The sequence below is a fragment of the Somniosus microcephalus genome, chromosome 30, assembly GCF_052327205.1.
Source record: "Somniosus microcephalus isolate GS21.2 chromosome 30, FLI_Smic_1.0, whole genome shotgun sequence".
In the NCBI taxonomy this organism is placed as follows: domain Eukaryota; kingdom Metazoa; phylum Chordata; class Chondrichthyes; order Squaliformes; family Somniosidae; genus Somniosus; species Somniosus microcephalus.
Window position 1 is genome coordinate 20,981,645 of NC_141016.1, and position 17,510 is coordinate 20,999,154.

The 17,510-nt window shown below is 49.0% G+C and overlaps 1 protein-coding gene across 1 annotated transcript in view; it reads right to left on the reverse strand.

Moving 5' to 3' along the window:
• Positions 1–10,870, reverse strand: part of LOC147097998 (sialic acid-binding Ig-like lectin 13) — a 45,920-nt gene extending 35,050 nt beyond the window's left edge. Inside the window, exons 1-2 of the mRNA XM_085971197.1 lie at positions 10,799–10,870; positions 9,602–9,683 (exon numbers count right to left, since the gene is read on the reverse strand). Coding sequence (XP_085827323.1) covers positions 9,602–9,641 — 40 coding nt within the window. The 5' untranslated portion in view covers positions 9,642–9,683; positions 10,799–10,870. The remainder of the gene's footprint in view (positions 1–9,601; positions 9,684–10,798) is intronic.
• Positions 10,871–17,510: the final 6,640 nt, after the last annotated feature.

The following is a 17,510-nucleotide window of genomic DNA, read 5'->3' on the forward strand; positions in this document are numbered from 1 at the left end:
GAGAGAGAGAGGGAATCAGAGAGAGAGGGAGAGAGGGAATCAGAGAGAGAGGGAGAGAGGGAATCAGAGAGCGAGGGAGAGAGGGAATCAGAGAGAGAGAGAGAGAGGGAATCAGAGAGAGAGGGAGAGAGGGAATCAGAGAGAGAGGGAGAGAGGGAATCAGAGAGAGAGGGAGAGAGGGAATCAGAGAGAGAGGAAGAGAGGGAATCAGAGAGAGAGGGAGAGAGGGAATCAGAGAGAGAGAGAGAGAAGGAATCAGAGAGAGGGAATCGAACGGGGATGGGGGAGAGAGGGGGAGAGAGAGGGAATTGGAAGGGGAATCGAAGGGAGCGAGAAAGGGAATCAGATAGAGGAAGATAGAAGGAATCAGATAGAGGAAGAGAGAGGGAATCAGAAAGAGGGAATCAGAGAGAGAGGGGAGAGAGAGAGGGAATCGAAGGGGGATGGGGAGAGAGTGAGGGAATCGGAGGGGGATGGGGAGAGAGTGAGGGAATCGGAGGGCGAGGGAGAGAAAAAGAATCGGAAGGGGAGAGGGAGGGAATCAGAGAGGGAATCGCAGAGAGGGAATCGGAGAGAGAGGGAATTGGAGTGAGGAAGTTGGAGAGAGAGGAAATCGGAGAGAGAGAGAGAGGGAATCGAAGGGGGGTAGAGAGAGAGGTCAGGAACTCAGGGTGGGGGTAAAGAGCATGGAGAGCACAGTGGGGATGGGGGAAGAACATGCTCCAGGTCTAAAGGGTGGCAGAATGAGAGCGATAACGTTATCAAGATAGTAAGACGGATCACGTTCTTCCAACCCCACCCCCTTAATACCCGCACCACGTTCCCCCTCTTCTCCCCCTACACCTAGTTGATTTCTCAGACAGCTCGGCGTGTTCGTGGCACGTGATATCATTGGACTGGATGAAATCCGGAACTCACGACACTGTCACTATTCACTTCATACCCAATAAACCTGTTAACAATCCGTGACCCTCACACAATGCCCCATCTATGGGGGGTGGGGGGGAGGTCAGAAATTTGTTTGGGGAAGAAGGTCATAAATCCTTGGAGGGAAGGAACTTGGGTGGGGGAGAAGGTCAGGAACGGGTGGGGGGGTGGGGGGGTAGATCAGGAACTTGGGCGGGTGGGGGAGGAACTTGTTTGCGGGTGGGAGAAGGGGGAGAGAGAGGGAATCGGATGGAGATGGAGGGTGAACTCTGTTCCAAGTGAGCTCTGTTCTGTCTGGAGTATACAGTCAGAATGGCTCGAATTACACTTTGCAAAGTAACTGATTACGTAGGCAGGGAAGATCTAATTACACATTCCAGAGAAACTGCTGGGTATATCTTGTCCTCTAAGGACCCAATCAGCAATCAGGACTTGTCATCCAAAGGGACCAATCAGAGCTTTTGGTGTTGCCAATAAACATGTCCCCTCTTTTGCCCCTTCCACTTTGCGTTTAATTGCCTGTGGACGGGTTTCAAACAATTCTTGAAATCCGGCAGTAAAACAGGTGGGGACCGCTGCATCCAGGAGGTAAGCGGCGTTGTACCTATCCCCTTGATCCAGGGACCCTACCTAACCCAACCCCAATGATCGGATAACCCCCACGAGGCCTCTGATCAACTCCCCAGGCCTCCCCGCCAAACCCCCGGCCCCCCTGCCAATGTTGATGAGGAAGCTGGCCACAATCCTCTCTCCCCCCACCGATCCCCGGCCGTCCCCCAGCCACGATCCCTGGCCGACACCCCTCTCCCCTGATCCCTGGCTGACACCCCCCGCCCAATCCCCGACCCCTGCCGATACTCTCCGCCCACCGATCCCAGACTCCTGCCGATCCTCTCCCTACCTCCCCGCCACCGCTCCCCTGGCCCTGGCCAATCCTCAATCACCTCCACCCCCTGATCCTTGACCCCGGCCAATTGCCAACCCCCTCCCGCGATCCCTCGCTGGGATTGGCCCCTCTCTTCTGAGGCCTTTCTAACCCGCAGCCAGTCAACCTCTCAATCTGGTTGGCTGCGGGCGGGAATCCGAGGCCTCGCATTCAAGCCAGGCCCTGCCGTTAAAATTGGCAGGGCCTGTGGGAAACCAGCCTCTCGGATTTCCTGCCCGCCTCGGAGGCCTCCTGCCCTCAACACGCCTCCCTTGAGAAAATTGTGGCCGAAGAGTTGCAGACAAGGAACTTAATTCATAGAATCAAAGAATCTCAGGAGGCCATTCAACCCATCGTGCCTGTGATGGAGCTACCTATTAGTCCCACTCCACCGCTCTTTCCCCATAGCCCTGCAAGCTTTTCCCCTTCAAGTATTTATCCAATTCCCTTTTGAATGTTACTCTGGAATCAAGAAGTAGAATCAGTTTGGGTGCAGCTAAGGAATAGCAAAGGGCAGAAAACATTGGTGGGAGTTGTTTATAGGCCCCAAACAGTAGTTGTAATGTAGGGCGGAGTATAAATCACGTAATTAGAGGCACATGTAACAAGGGTGATACAGTAATTATGGGGGACTTTAATCTACATATAGACTGGGCAAACCGATTTGCAGTAATAGTGTGGGGGATGAGTTCATGGAATGTATACAAGATAGTTTTCTAGATCAGTATGTTGAGGAACCAACTAGGGAACAGGCTATTTTAGATCTAGTATTGTACAATGAGAAAGGGTAAACTAATAACATTGAAGTAAAGGGGTCTTTAGGGAAGAGTGACCATTTTTTCTTATTTGTTTATGGGTTCAGGACATCGCTGGCAATGCCAGCATTTATTGCCCATCCTTAGTTGCCCTTGAGAAGGTGGTGGATAGCAGCCTTCTTGAACCGCTGCAGTCCGTATGGTGATCGTACTCCCAGTGCTGTTAGGGAGGGAGTTCCAGGATTTTGACCCAGCGACGATGAAGAATCGGCGATATACTTCTAAGTCAAGATGGTGTGTGACCTGGAGGGGAACTTGGAGGCAGTGGTGTTCCCATGCACCTGCTGCCCTTGTCCTTCTAGGTTGAAGAGGTCGCGGGTTTGGGAATGGTACGCCGGTGGTGGAGGGAGTGAATGTTTAAAGTGGTGGATGGGGTGCCAATCAAGCGGGCTGCTTTGTCCTGGATGGTGTCGAGCTTCTTGAGTGTTGTTGGAGCTGCACTCTTCCAGGCAATGGAGAGTATTCCATCACACTCTTTACTTGTGCCTTGTAGATGGTGGAAAGGCTTTGGGGAGTCAGGAGGTGAGATGATAGAATTCTATATTGAGTTTGAAAGTGATTTAAGACCACGAAACTAGGGTTTTAAATCTAAACAAAGCAAACTACGTAGGTATGAGGGCGAGTTGGCTAAAGTAGATTAGGAAACTACATTAAAATGTATGATGGTAGACAAGCAATGGCTAGCATTTAAAGAATTAATACATAATTGACAACAAAAATATCTTCCTGTAAGGCACAAAAACCCCACAGGAACAGTGGTCCAACCGTGGCTAACAAGAGAAGTTAAAGATAGTATTAGATCAAAGGAAAAGGTTTATAATGTTGCCAAAAAGTGTAGTAAGCCTGAGGATTGGGAGGATTTTAGAATTCAGCAAAGGAGGACCAAGAAATTGATATGGAAAGAGAAAAAAGAATATGAGAGTAAATTAGCAAATTTAAAAACAGATTGTAAACGTTTCTATAGGTATGTAAATAGGAAGAGATTCGTGAAAGTAAATGTGGGCCCATTAGAGGCAGAGACAGGAGAAATTATAATGGGCAATAAGGAAATGGCAGAAACATTAAACAAATACTTTATATCTGTCTTCACGGTAGAAGACACAACAAACATTCTGGAAATAATGGGGAACCAAGGGTCTAGAGAGAATGAGGAACTTAAAGAAATCAGTATAAGTAATGGGACTAAGTGGCGACATATCCCCTGGACATGATGACCTGCATCCTTGGGTTTTAAAAGAGGTAGCTGCAGAGATAGTGGATGCATTGGTACTAATTTTCCAGAATTCCCTAGATTCTAGAACAGTCTCCAAGGATTGGAAGGTAGCAAACATAACCCCGCTATTTAAGAATGTAGGAATAGAAAAACTGGGAAGTTAGCCTGACATCAGTAGTAGACAAAATGCTAGAATCTATTATTAGGGACGTGGTAACAGGGCAGTTAGAAAATCGGAATATGATTAGGCAGAGTCAACATGGTTTTATGAAAGGGAAATCGTGTTTGACAAATCTGTTAAGAGTTTTTTGAAGATGTAATGAGTAGGATAGATAAGGGGGAACCAGGGGATGTAGTGTATTTTGGATTTTCAAAAAGCATTCGATAAGGTGCCACACAAGAGGTTATTACACAAAATTAGGGCTCATGGGACTGGGGGTAATATATTAGCATGGATTGAGGATTGGTTAATGGACATAAAACAGAGAGTAGGAATAAACGGGACTTTTTCGGCTTGGCAGGCTGTACCGCAAAGATCAGTGCTTAGGCCTCAGCTATTTACAATCCATATTAATGGCTTAGATGAAGGGATATCCCCACATATCCAAGTTGGCTGATGATACAAAGTTAGGTGGGAAAATAATCTGTGAGAAGGACGCAAATAAGCTGCAGAGAGATATAGACAGGTTGACTGAGTGGGCAAGAACATGGCAAATGGAATATAATGTAGGGAAGTGTGAAGTTATCCACTTTGGTAGGTAAAACAAAAAAGCAGAATATTTTTTGAATGGTGAGAGACTGGGAAATGTTTGCATTCAGAGGGACCTGGGTGTCCTTGTACATGAATCACAGAAAGTTAACATGCAGCTACAGCAAGCAATTAAGAAAGCGAATGGTATGATAGCTTTTATTACAAAGGGATTAGAGTATAAGAGTAAAGAAGTCTTACTACAATTATACAGGGCATTGGTGAGGCCATGCCTGGAGTACTTTGTACAGTTCTGGCCTCCTTACCTAAGGAAAGATATACTTCCCTTAGAGGGAGTGCAACGAAGGTTCACTAGACTGGTTCCTGGGTTGAGGGGATTGCCCTATGAGCAGAGACTAGGCCTGTATTCCCTAGAGTTTAGAAGAATGGGAGGTGATCTCATTGAAACATATACAATTCTTAAGGGACTTGATAGAGTTAATGCTGGGAAAATGTTTCCCCTGGCTGGGGAGTCTAGAACACGGGGTCACAGTCTCAGAATAAGGGGTCGGCCATTTAGGACTGAGATGAGGAGAAACTTCTTCACTCAAAGGATTGTGAATCTTTGGAATTCTCTACTGCAGAGAGCTGTGGATGCTCAGTCATTGAGTATATTCAAGACAGAGGTCGATAAATTTTTGGGAACTAAGGGATATGGGGTTAGTGCGAGAAGGTGAACTTGAGGTAGAAGATCAGCCATGATCTTGTTGAATGGCGGAGCAGGCTAGAAGGGCCAAATGGCCGACTCCTGCTTCTATTTCTAATGTTCTTATGTTCTTATGAATCTGCTTCCACTACCCTTTCAGACAGTGCTTTCCAGATCTGAACAACTCGCCTTGGCTTGGAGCCTTATCATTACTGAGCAGTCAGCCTAAATTTTATTTCACACAGTGACTTGTTGTGATCTGCATTATATTTGCAGTGCTGTGGGGAAAGAGTGGGGTTTGGGACTAATTTGACAGCACTTTCAAAGAGCCAGCACAGGCACGATGGGCTGAATGGTCTTCTTCTCGGCTGTAAAATTCTATGATGCATAGGTGAAAAAATTTGTCCCCTTAGCGCCTCCCGTTAGCCAGTAGATGGTGCTAATGGGGCACTAGAGCAGTATCGCCGGGGTGAGGTGAATCCAGCGCCACACGCCAAATCCGCATCCCTCCCCCCATAGTGTCGCCAGTAAGAGGCATTGCCGGGGACATCAATGCCAGGTAGATCATGATGTCAGTGAGTGGGCAACGCTCACTGACCGCCCGATTTGCTAAAATGATTGTCACCACCTACCTCAGCGCCTGGAGTAAACACCGACAGTGAGAGCTGGCGTTCAGCACCAGGGAGCTGGCTCCAGGGACGTTATTTAAAGGGATCATCAGTAATCACTCGCAGCTGTCATGTTAGTGCAGTTTCAGTGGTTTCTCATCAGTTTCACGCACTGCAACAGTTTCATTCAGTAATTTGTAGGTTCTTTTGTATCAGGAGTATTCTGGCAACTTAAAAGTAGCTACATTTATTTTTCAAAGATTCAAACTGCAACACTTGTTAACATTAATGGCGCCTGTGCTGTACCTTCTGAAGGGCAACTAGAGATGGGCAACAAGTGTTGGCCTTGCCAGCGATGCCCACATCCCAGGAACGAGAAAACAAAAATGCCACCTCGCCCTCCAGTATCTACGGCAGAGGGAGCGTAGGTGGCGAGAACATGTGCACAGAGAGATGAGGAGGGACATCAGGGCTCTCACCAGGAGGCCTTACCCTCCAAGGATATTCTGAGAGCACTTCTCCTACCTTCAATTAAGCGAGGAGCAGTGTATTAGATGGCTCTGTGTCACCAAGGAGGTGGTCACAGAACTCTGCCACCTCCTCCAAACAGACCTCCAGCCACACACCAGGAAGACTTAAAACCCAGATCCCCTTTGCTCACCACAGCCCCATCACTCCATTCCTCTCGCAGGCCATTTCACGGCACAAAGCTGAAATGTCAGACACCACCAAAGAATGGTAAGTGAATTAATAAATGTATCAAAAATCAGTGAACACATATTTACACCAAAATATGAACTATTCACCCTTGTGCAGTCCCTTAGTGCCTCTAGTTACTGTGCCTTTGCCTACTCTAGTGCTCCTACAAAGTTTTGGCCCAGTGGCTGAAGCACGGTTGTGGAAGGCTGCTGAGTGTCCATGTGGGAGACTTCAGATGGCCTTGCAGGACACCCTCGACCAGCTCTGGACCTGGAAGGCTCAGCTGTAGACTGCACCACTTCAGCATGGGCGGCAGCAGTGTGGGCTGGCTGGATGACGGGCAGCGACAAGGGCAATGGCAGAGTTGCAGCGGTGAGAGCAGGAATGCTGTCATCCTCAGAGAGGAGGGCAGGTTCTTGCTCCACTGACTCACTGCCGCTTCAAAAGGGCAGCATCTCAGCATCCCTTGCAATCTGTTGCAGCACAAATTGCTGGCCTGCTGTGACACTGTAAAAGCCCCGGTCGACTGTGGCAAACCCAACCACAATGGCAGCAGTCAGAGCTTGCGTGGCATCAAGCTGAGACTGCATAAGAGCAGTCTGAGATTGGATGCCACCAAGCATAGACTGCATTACAGTACTAAGACGTTGTGTCGCTTCTGCCTGTGCTGCAATGGAAGCTGCCAGATTGCCCATCACACGCAGCATCGGGTCTGGGTCACCGCGGTCTCTCTGGAAGTCTATCATCCATTGCAGACTGGAAATGATGGGTTCCATGGTGTGTGCAGTGCCTTGTGCAATGTTGGAGATGGACTCCTTCACGCTCCTTACCATTGCTGAGATGCTCTCGGGCACCCTTATCATTGCACCTATCATCTCCAAGTGCGTGCCCATCACCCTTCTTCAAAACGTCTCCCATCGAGGTCCTCATCTGAGCCCTGTGCGGCAGAACTCGCACGCGAACTTGCCCTCCGGGGAGCTGGCCCCCGAGCTTCCCTTCCCCCTGGCCTTGCAGCAGCCCACTCGACCCCAGTGGCTCACCCTGTGCAGATCCCGTTTATGTACTAGCCTCGAAAGAGTGCATAGTGCCAGTATCTGAGCTCGTGTCTGCAGATGAGGAATGCAATGATGTGGTGTGTTCTTCCTCCTCCTCTTCTCCCGCCTCGCTCTCTACGGTGCCCTCAAGGACAGGCTGCTCAGGTGCTTGCTGATTATCTGAAAGCATAAAGGCACAAGAGTCGGGTTAAGGTGAGGGGACAGGGGCAGGAAGGGAGAAATGCATGCATACAGCATGATTAGCCGGAAAGTGCGAAATGCTTGTGGGGTGAGGGGGAAGTGGGATGTGAGAAGAAGGGATGAACATACCGTTGTTGTCTCCAAGAGGGTCAACGTCGCCGGTGGCCACAGCGCCCACCACCTGGTGCCCAATGATCTGCAGCACTCAATTCTCCAGCACACACAATGGTTGGGTGTCAGCTTGTCCCCCGCCTGTGCGCTCCCGCTCCCTCCTGTTGTGAGCCTTCTTAGATTGCAAGAGAAAGGAAAGTGTGTGGGTGTGTGTGGAGCAATGTGTTTAGGTGAAGTGCCTGCCATAGTTGAATAGCTGTCATTGTGTGCAAGGTGTGAGATGTGGGTGTGAGTGTTGGTAGGTAGAGATTGTTGGTGGGTAAGTGCTGGGGCTGTGGTGCTTTAGGCAGCTTATGAAGATAGTGGTACAGATGGTGGTATGTAGCATCTGTTGAAGCATTCACTCACCCTGACCACTCAAGTGAGATCGTTCAATTTCTTCCTACCCTGTGTGTGGGTCCTGGGGACCACAGTGCTGCCCGAGACGTGCTGCGCTACCTCCCTCCACATGGAGCGGAAGGCTTGTGGTGAGGGCCTCCTGCCACTTGTCGGGTAGAGCACCGCCCTCCGTCTCTCCACAGCGAAGACCAAGGCCTCCAATGCTTCATCAGCAAATCTGCGGGTGGTCTCCCTGGGGTGTGGATCTGCCATGGGCACACCTGGTTCAGTCCTTCGGCTCCTTCTCCTTGTTCTGCTTCTCCTTGCTGAGGCAGCTGCACAGCCATCAATGCCGAAAATGAGGTGCTGCAGCATCAATGAACCTCCCCTTCAGATAGTGAAAAAAGCCTGTGGCAATCATGACTTGTGATTAGACTGCACCTGATATTGATCCACCCTTTAAATCTAACGCCAGAGCTTGGGTTTTAAGACTTGATTTAGGACTCCAATCATTTTATTGAGCAGTGAGCACGAATTTTGCGTGTAGTCTAAATCAATTGCACCTGGCGCTAATTCTCCAACCTTTCTACTGACACCGCCCATTCCTTGGCTATAATGAATTTCTAGCCCATAGATTCTATGAACTTTAACTGCACAACAGATCAGAGGCAAACAGAGCAACTCTGTATTTATGACTCTTTTATAGACTCCCTGGCTTGTCGCTTTTTATCTTTAACGTATGTTGCACCTTTATCATGGTTACTATCATGGTGAGAATGGGCAGAAAGGGTGAAGACTAAACTGTTTGTCTGTTCTAAGTGCTGCTGTGTTGTAGTTGTGGTGACTTCTCACTAAAATTAGGATCTCTGTGCTCTACCAATTCTGACCTCTTTTCCAACCCCAAGCGTTAGGAAGGGAGTTCCAGAGCTTAGGGACTAGATGGCAAAGGCATTGGTGGAGCAATGAAATCAGGAAGGCACAAGAGACCAGAGTTGGTGGAATGTAGAGATCTCGGAGGGTTGTCGGGCTGCAGGAGGTTACAGAGATAGGGAGGGGTTGGGGGATGGCGAGGCCATGGAAGGCTTTAAACACAGGGATGAGAATTTTAAATTTGAGGTGCTACTGAACCGGGAGCCAATGTAGGTCAGCGAGCACAAGGGTGATGGGGGAACGGGGCTTGGTGCGAGTTAATACACTGGGTCTCTGCTGAATTTGGTCCCCAATCATAGCTCAATAAGAATGATCTTTTGCAAAGATTATTATAGATAAATATCTCCGAGCTGACGATGATATTACCTTGGAGAAGTGACAGGATGAAGTAAGATATCCTGATCATTGTCCGCTCCCAGATGTTTCATCAACTTCTCAGTCTCTAGGTCTGAAACAGAAAGGAGTTAATGAGACCTCACCTCTTGCCCAACAGCTCTCGGGAGATTGAAACGGCTTTTAGACAATGACATCACAGGCTAATTTGATTCTTTGTCAGATGATAGGTGCTCTGCAGTGAGTTACAAAGCTTTAAGAAAGAAAAACAAAGAAATACTTGCATTTCTATAATGCCTTTCATGAACTCCAACAGTGCAGCTCTCCCTCAGTACTGCCCCTCCGACAGGACAGCACTCCCTCAGTACTGCCCCTCCGACAGGACAGCACTCCCTCAGTACTGCCCCTCCGACAGTGCAGCGCTCCCTCAGTACTGCCCTTCCGACAGTGCAGAGCTCCCTCAGTACTGGCCCTCCGACAGTGCAGCGCTCCCTCAGCACTGCCCCTCTGACAGTGCAGAGCTCCCTCAGTACTGGCCCTCTGACAGTGCAGAGCTCCCTCAGTACTGGCCCTCTGACAGTGCAGCGCTCCCTCAGTACTGGCCTTCCGACAGTGCAGCGCTCCCTCAGCACTGCCCCTCCGACAGTGCAGAGCTCCCTCAGTACTGGCCCTCCGACAGTGCAGCGCTCCCTCAGCACTGCCCCTCTGACAGTGCAGAGCTCCCTCAGTACTGGCCCTCTGACAGTGCAGAGCTCCCTCAGTACTGGCCCTCTGACAGTGCAGCGCTCCCTCAGTACTGGCCTTCCGACAGTGCAGCGCTCCCTCAGCACTGCCCCTCCGACAGTGCAGAGCTCCCTCAGTACTGGCCCTCTGACAGTGCAGCGCTCCCTCAGTACTGCCCCTCCGACAGTGCAGAGCTTCCTCAGTATTCCCCCTCCGACAGTGCAGCGCTCCCTCAGTACTGCCGCTCTGACAGTGTAGTAGAGCGCTCCCTCAGTACTTGCACTAGGAGTGTCGGCCTGGATTACTGGCTCAAGTCCCTGGACTTCCCTTGTCCCTTGAACTAGAAAGATGTCCTGTACGGCAGACTTGAGCCCTAAACCCAGATTTCAGTAATAAGTAGAAATCCTGAGAAGCCATCAATCATTGGAATCTGTCTTTATAAAGTCAGAACACCAACAAAGGATGGCGTTGGTCGTGGAAGTTAATTACAATCATTGCCTTACTTACCCAGGGTCTGGCTGACTGCTTGCCTGGTGAGTAATTGCCAATATGGGCTGTATGATCTCTTCCTGTGTTGCTCTGTGTATAAAATTAGAAAGCATTGTTGTTTCACTTTGAGTCAAATAAGGAAGTGCAAAACAAGTGAGAATGCATCACTTTGTCTTGTGGTATAAGAAAACTGTTCCCCCTTTATGTCCTGACACTAACAATATTTCTGCTCAAAGCTGGGCATAGAAACTGAATTTGGATGATCAACCATGATCTCATTAAATGGCAGAACTGGCTCAAGGGGCCGAATGTCCTACTCCTGCTCCTATCTTCTATATGTTTCTAACATAGAAACATAGAAAAATAGGAGCAGGAGTAGGCCATTCGGCCCTTCGAGCCTGCTCTGCCATTCAATATGATCATGGCTGACCCTCTATCTCAATACCATATTCCCGCTCTCTCCCCATACCCTTTGATGCCTTTTGTGTCCAGAAATCTATCTATCTCCTTCTGAAATATATTCAGTGACTTGGCCTCCACAGCCTTCGGTGGCGGAGAATTCCACAGGTTCACCACCCTCTGAGTGAAGACATTTCTCCTCATCTCAGTCCTAAATGTCCTACCCCGTATCCTGAGACTGTGACCCCTCGTTCTAGACCCCCTCAGCCAGGGGAAACATCTTCCCTGCATCCAGTCTGTCTAGCCCTGTCAGAATTTGACATGGAATTTCAACCAGGGTTCAGTGGGTTTAGTACTCTCTCTCCCTTGCCTCTGAGGCACAAGGTTGTGGGTTCACGTCCCCACTCCAGAGGCTTTTGAGTAAAGCTGGTTGGGGGATAAATATTTGCCCCAGGACACAAGTTAGAAGTCCTCCTGCTCTTCTTCTAAATAGTAGCCATGCGATCTTTTACATCCACCTGAGAGGGCAGATGGGGCCTCGGGTTTAATGTCTCATCTGAAAGATGACATCTCAGTACTGACCCTCCGACAGTGCAGCACTCCCTCAGTACTGCCCCTCCGACAGTGCAGCACTCCCTCAGTAGTGACCCTCCGACAGTGCAGCACTCCCTCAGTACTGCCCCTCCAACAGTGTAGCGCTCCCTCTGTACTGCCACTCCAACAGTGTAGCTATCCCTCAGTACTGCCACTCCGACAGTGCCGTGCTCCCTCAGTACTGCCCCTCCGACAGTGTAGTGCTCCCTCAGTACTGCCCCTCCAACAGTGTCGCGCTCCCTCAGTACTGCCCCTCCGACAGTGCAGCACTCCCTCAGTACTGCCACTCCGACAGTGTTGCGCTCCCTCAGTACTGCCACTACAACAGTGCAGCGCTCAGTACTGCCCCTCCGACAGTGTAGCACTCCCTCAGTACTGACCCTCCAACAGTGCAGCACTCCCACTCCCTCAGTACTGACCCTCCGACAGTACAGCACTCCCTCAGTACTGCCCCTCCAACAGTGTAGCGCTCCCTCTGTACTGCCACTCCGACAGTGTAGCTATCCCTCAGTACTGCCACTCCGACAGTGCCGCGCTCCCTCAGTACTGCCCCTCCGACAGTGTAGTGCTCCCTCAGTACTGCCCCTCCGACAGTGTCGCGCTCCCTCAGTGCTGCCCCTCCGACAGTGCAGCGCTCCCTCAGTACTGCCACTCCGACAGTGTAGCGCTCCCTCAGTACTGCCACTACAACAGTGCAGCGCTCAGTACTGCCCCTCCAACAGTGTAGCACTCCCTCAGTACTGCCCCTCCGACAGTGCAGCACTCCCTCAGTACTGCCACTACGACAGTACAGCGCTCAGTACTGACCCCCCGACAGTGTAGTGCTCCCTCAGTACTGCCACTCCGACAGTGCAGCGCTCCCTCAGTACTGCCCCTCTAACAGTGCGGCGCTCCCTCAGTACCGCCCCTCCGACAGTGTAGCGCTCCCTCAGTACTGCCCCTCTGACAGTGCAGCGCTCCCTCAGCCTTGCCAGTGATGCCCACATCCCGAGAATGAGTTAAAAAAAGAATGAACCCAAGGTAGATTACTGTGGAATCTGCTTCCACCACCCTTTCAGACAGAGCATTCCAGATCACAACAACTCGCTGCATGAAAATCATTCTCCTCCTGGTTCCTTTGCCAATCACCTTAAAGCTGTGCGCTCTGGTTACCGACCGACTCTCCTGCCAGTGGAAACAATTTCTCCTTATTTACTCTATCAAAATCCTTCATCATTTTGAACACCTCTATTAAATCTCCCCTCAAACTTCTCTGCTCTAAGAACAATCCCAGTTTCTCTAAGTCTCGGCACATAACTAAAGTCCCTCTTCCCTGGGGCCATTCTGGTAAATCTCCTCTGCACCCACTCTTAGGCCTTGGCATCCTTCCTAAAGTGGGTGGTGCCCAGAATTGGACACAGTATTCCAGCTGGGGCCTAACCAGTGATATACAAAGGGTTTAGCCTGACCTCCTTGCTTTGGTGCTCGGTGCCTCTTTTTATAAAGCCCAATAACCTGTGTATGACTATCTCATCTTCTGGTCAATCTTGACCCTAGGCTGTCTGAAAATGGGAAGGCCTGCTCCTGATGCCGTTGCCGAGGGCAATGTTTTGGAAACCTTTTTTTGCATTCCCCTCGTTGACATCCCACAACCCGTTCCAGCAAAGTGACCGAACCATTAAGTTAAAAGGAACTGCGACTTACGGGCAACATGTAGCTGGATGGGTCTGTGAAAGTATGATCCTTGAAGCCCTGGAAATCCACATAGAGTAATACACGGCACTGTCATCGGGCCTGAGATTGTTGAACCTCAAGGAGTAATTCTGCTGCTCCAGATCTCAAGACTGAAAGAAAAAAAGATGGAAGCAGATTCAATAGTAACTTTCAAAAATCACGATGGGCCGAATGGCCTCCTTCTGTGCTGTATGATTCTATGATTCTATATCTGCTCACTCTACGATTGAAGGCCCAATCTGTTCCCTTTCATTAATGTAAGAAATCACACAACACCAGGTTATAGTCCAACAGCTTTATTTGAAATCACAAGCTTTCGGAGCGCTGCTCCTTCGTCAGGTGAAGTGGAGAGATGCATATAGGCACAGCATATATAGTCAGAGAATAATGTCAGATGTTTACAGGTAATCTTTCTAACTGCCATTTATCACACCTCGGCAGAGAGGTAATCACAGCAATCAAAGGTGTAAATGGTGTCCAAACAGGTCAGTCAGGAAAACATTACATCAAAGAACAATGAGGTGGGATCACAAGGGGTCAAATGTTGCAGATGCTGGCAGTTAGAAAGTGTAAAGTCTGTGGGTTATATGGTGAATTAATACACAGACTACAAGAGTAACTTTAACAGGACTTTACTATTCGAAGGTCAGGGCGAATCTGCCCAATAAATCCTTACACAGCACTTATATACCGGTGTGGTCACCACCGGTATTACAGTATACAGTAGCCAAGATAAAGTAGTGCAACCCTTAAAATAGTTCTCTTAAAGGTGGAACGTTACATACACTACAATCCTCCTTTTTTAGGTTAACAATATATACATATTCCCATTAATATAACATCTTAACATATATACAACTTTATGTGAAACAGTTCACAGATTCAGTCTCTCTGGAGGCTTCCGGACTCTGTCCGGATAACGCCGCGGTGGTGTAGTCGTTTTCGGTGGTGTAGTAGGTTCTTCTGGCAAGGTCGATTCGGCTTGAAGGACCGTTTCAGGTTCATCGGATTCCAGTATTACCGGATCGGGGGTAGATGCTCTGGGTATCTCTGCTTCAACATTAGACGTATAGAGTTGTGGAGTAGGTTGGGCCTTTGTGGATGATTCTATGATCTGGTCAACATGGCGCCTTATTATGCTTTCACCAATGTCCACGGTATACATCAACGGTCCTAGCCTTTTTCCAATAGTTCCCGGCTGCCATTTCTCGGTACGGTAGTCCCGGGCCAAAACTTGTTGACCTATCTGAAAGGATCTAGTTGGCCTTTCATTCATGCCTTGAAATTGCCGGTTCTCTACGTCCCTTCTGACGTTTGGCTTAATCAAATCCAGCCGGCATCTTATTCTTCTATTGAAAAACATCATGGCGGGAGTTTGGTTTGTGACCGCATGTGTTGCATTCCTGTACGCCAACAAGAAGTTATCTACCTTATGTTGTAGATTTATGTCTTCATTACTCATGGCCTTTATGGCCTTCTTGAAGGTCTGGACAAACCTTTCAGCTAATCCATTGGTGCCGGGATGGTATGGGGCGGACGTATAGTGCTTGACCCCATTGCTTTTTAAGAACTTCCTGAATTCTTCGGACACAAATTGCGGTCCATTATCAGAACAGATCTGTTCCGGCAGCCCATTCCTGGCAAATATGGTCCTTAATACTGTGATGGTTTTTTCCGTGGTGGTGGAGGACATTTTTATTACCTCCGGCCACTTGGAGTGTGCATCCACCGCGATTAAAAACATTGAGTCCATAAATGGACCAGCAAAGTCGATATGTACCCTTTGCCATGGAGATGAGGGCCACTCCCATGGATGCAGAGGAGCTTGTGGTGGCGCGTTTTGGACCTTCTGGCATCCTAGACAGCTCTTGGCTATTTCTTCGATGTCTCCATCAATACCTGGCCACCACACAAACGCTCTGGCTAGGTTCTTCATTTTCACTCCACCCAGATGCCCCTCGTGAAGCTCCTTTAGTACTTTCTGCTGGAGTTTGGGTGGAATCACCACTCTAGATCCACACATCAAGGTTCCTCGGCACACTGACAGCTGTTCTCTTCTGTGCGAAAATGCTGGCAGCATTGATTCGCCATGTACTGGCCATCCCTCCACCGTTAAATCGCAGACTCGTGAGAGAGTTGGGTCATTTCTTGTTTCCTTTTCGATCATGGAATTTGTTACTGGTAGACATTCCATTATGGTTGAGTGGAACATCTCCACTGGGTCCACTGTAGTCGCCTCTTCTTCCACTGGCAACGGTAGGCGCGATAACCCATCAGCATTTCCATGCTGTTTGGACCTTTTGTATTCGATGTCATATTGGTGTGCCCCTAGTAGAACGGACCACCTCTGTAGCCTTTGTGCTGTCATAGTGGAAACGGCCTTGTTAGGGTTGAATATGGACACCAACGGCTGGTGGTCTGTCAGCAATGTAAACTTCTTGCCCTGCAGGTAATGATTGAATTTCTTTACTCCCCACACAAGGCTGAGAGCCTCCCTATCTATCTGAGCATAATTTCGCTCAGCGGAGGTCAATGATCGGGACGCAAATGCGACTGGCCTTTCCGAGCCATTTGGTAACTTGTGTGAGAGTACAGCTCCAATACCATAAGGGGAAGCATCACAAGCTAGACGAAGAGGTAGCGTTGGGTTGAAGTGAGCCAACACTTCCTCAGAGGTAATCAATGCCTTGCTTCTGCGAAAGGCCTTCTTACAGTCCTCGCTCCACTTCCATGGTACTTCTTTCCGCAACAGAGCATTCAGCGGATGCAGCACCGTGGATAGGTTTGGCAGAAACTTATGGTAATAATTAATCAACCCCAGAAACGACCTCAACTGTGATACATTTTCCGGAGCGGGGGCCTTCACAACCGCTTCGATCTTGTCAGGTGACTTGTGCAGCCCCTCTTGGTCAATGACATGACCGCAGTACGAGATCCGTTTCTGGAAGAACTCACATTTCTGGCGATTAACTCGAAGGCCATATTCCTTCAACCTGGTGAGCGCCAGTTTCAAATTTGTGAGGTGTTCCTCCTCGTCTTCTCCCGTAATCAGGATATCGTCCAAGTAACACTGAGTGCTTGGAATACCCTGTAAGACCTGCTCCATGGCCCTCTGCCAAATTGCTGGAGCCGAAGCTACTCCAAAAACCAGTCTATTATATCGATACAAGCCTCTGTGCATGTTGATTGTGAGATACTGGCGTGACTCTTCCTCGACCTCTATCTGTAAATATGCTTGTGCCAGGTCTATCTTGGTGAAGTGTTTCCCGCCAGACAATGAAGCAAAGATATCCTCAATCCGCGGAAGCGGGTATTGTACCGTGTGAAGCACCGGATTAACTGTGATCTTGAAGTCTCCGCAGATGCGGACCTTCCCCGGTCCCCCTGGCTTGTTACTTGATGAAGACTTCATGACGGGAACAATGGGCGTGGCCCACTCACTCCAGTCCACCTTCGACTGTACCCCTGCACGTTCAAGCTCTTCCAGTTCTGCCTCCACAGCAGGTCGTATCGCGTAAGGTATCGATCTGGCTTTGAAAAATTTTGGGCTTGCATGTTCTGCAATCTTGATTTTTGCCTTAATTCCTCTCAGTGTTCCCAGTCCCTGCTGGAATACCTCTTTAGCCTCGTCCAATATTCTGGACAACCATTCAGGTTTGACATCTTTCTTTCCGAAATCTACCGTCATTGTGTTTAGTGAGTGCCAGTCTATCTTTATTTTCCTGATCCACTCCCGTCCCAGAAGTGGTGGACCTCCCTCGGGTAGTACATATAAGTCCATTCCTTGGTGATCTTTGCCCTTGTGTCTCACCTTGACTATTATCTTTCCGATGGGGTATACTTTATGCCCCGTGTATGTCTGCAATACTATCTCCGTATCCCGTAGGGGAATATGTTTGAATAACTTTTTGTAATCTTGTTTATTCATGACCGTCAACGCCGATCCGGTGTCCACTTCCATCTTCACTTGGACTTTTGCAATCTGCAGTGTGACCCAGATAGTTTGTCGGTCAGCTTCTTTACT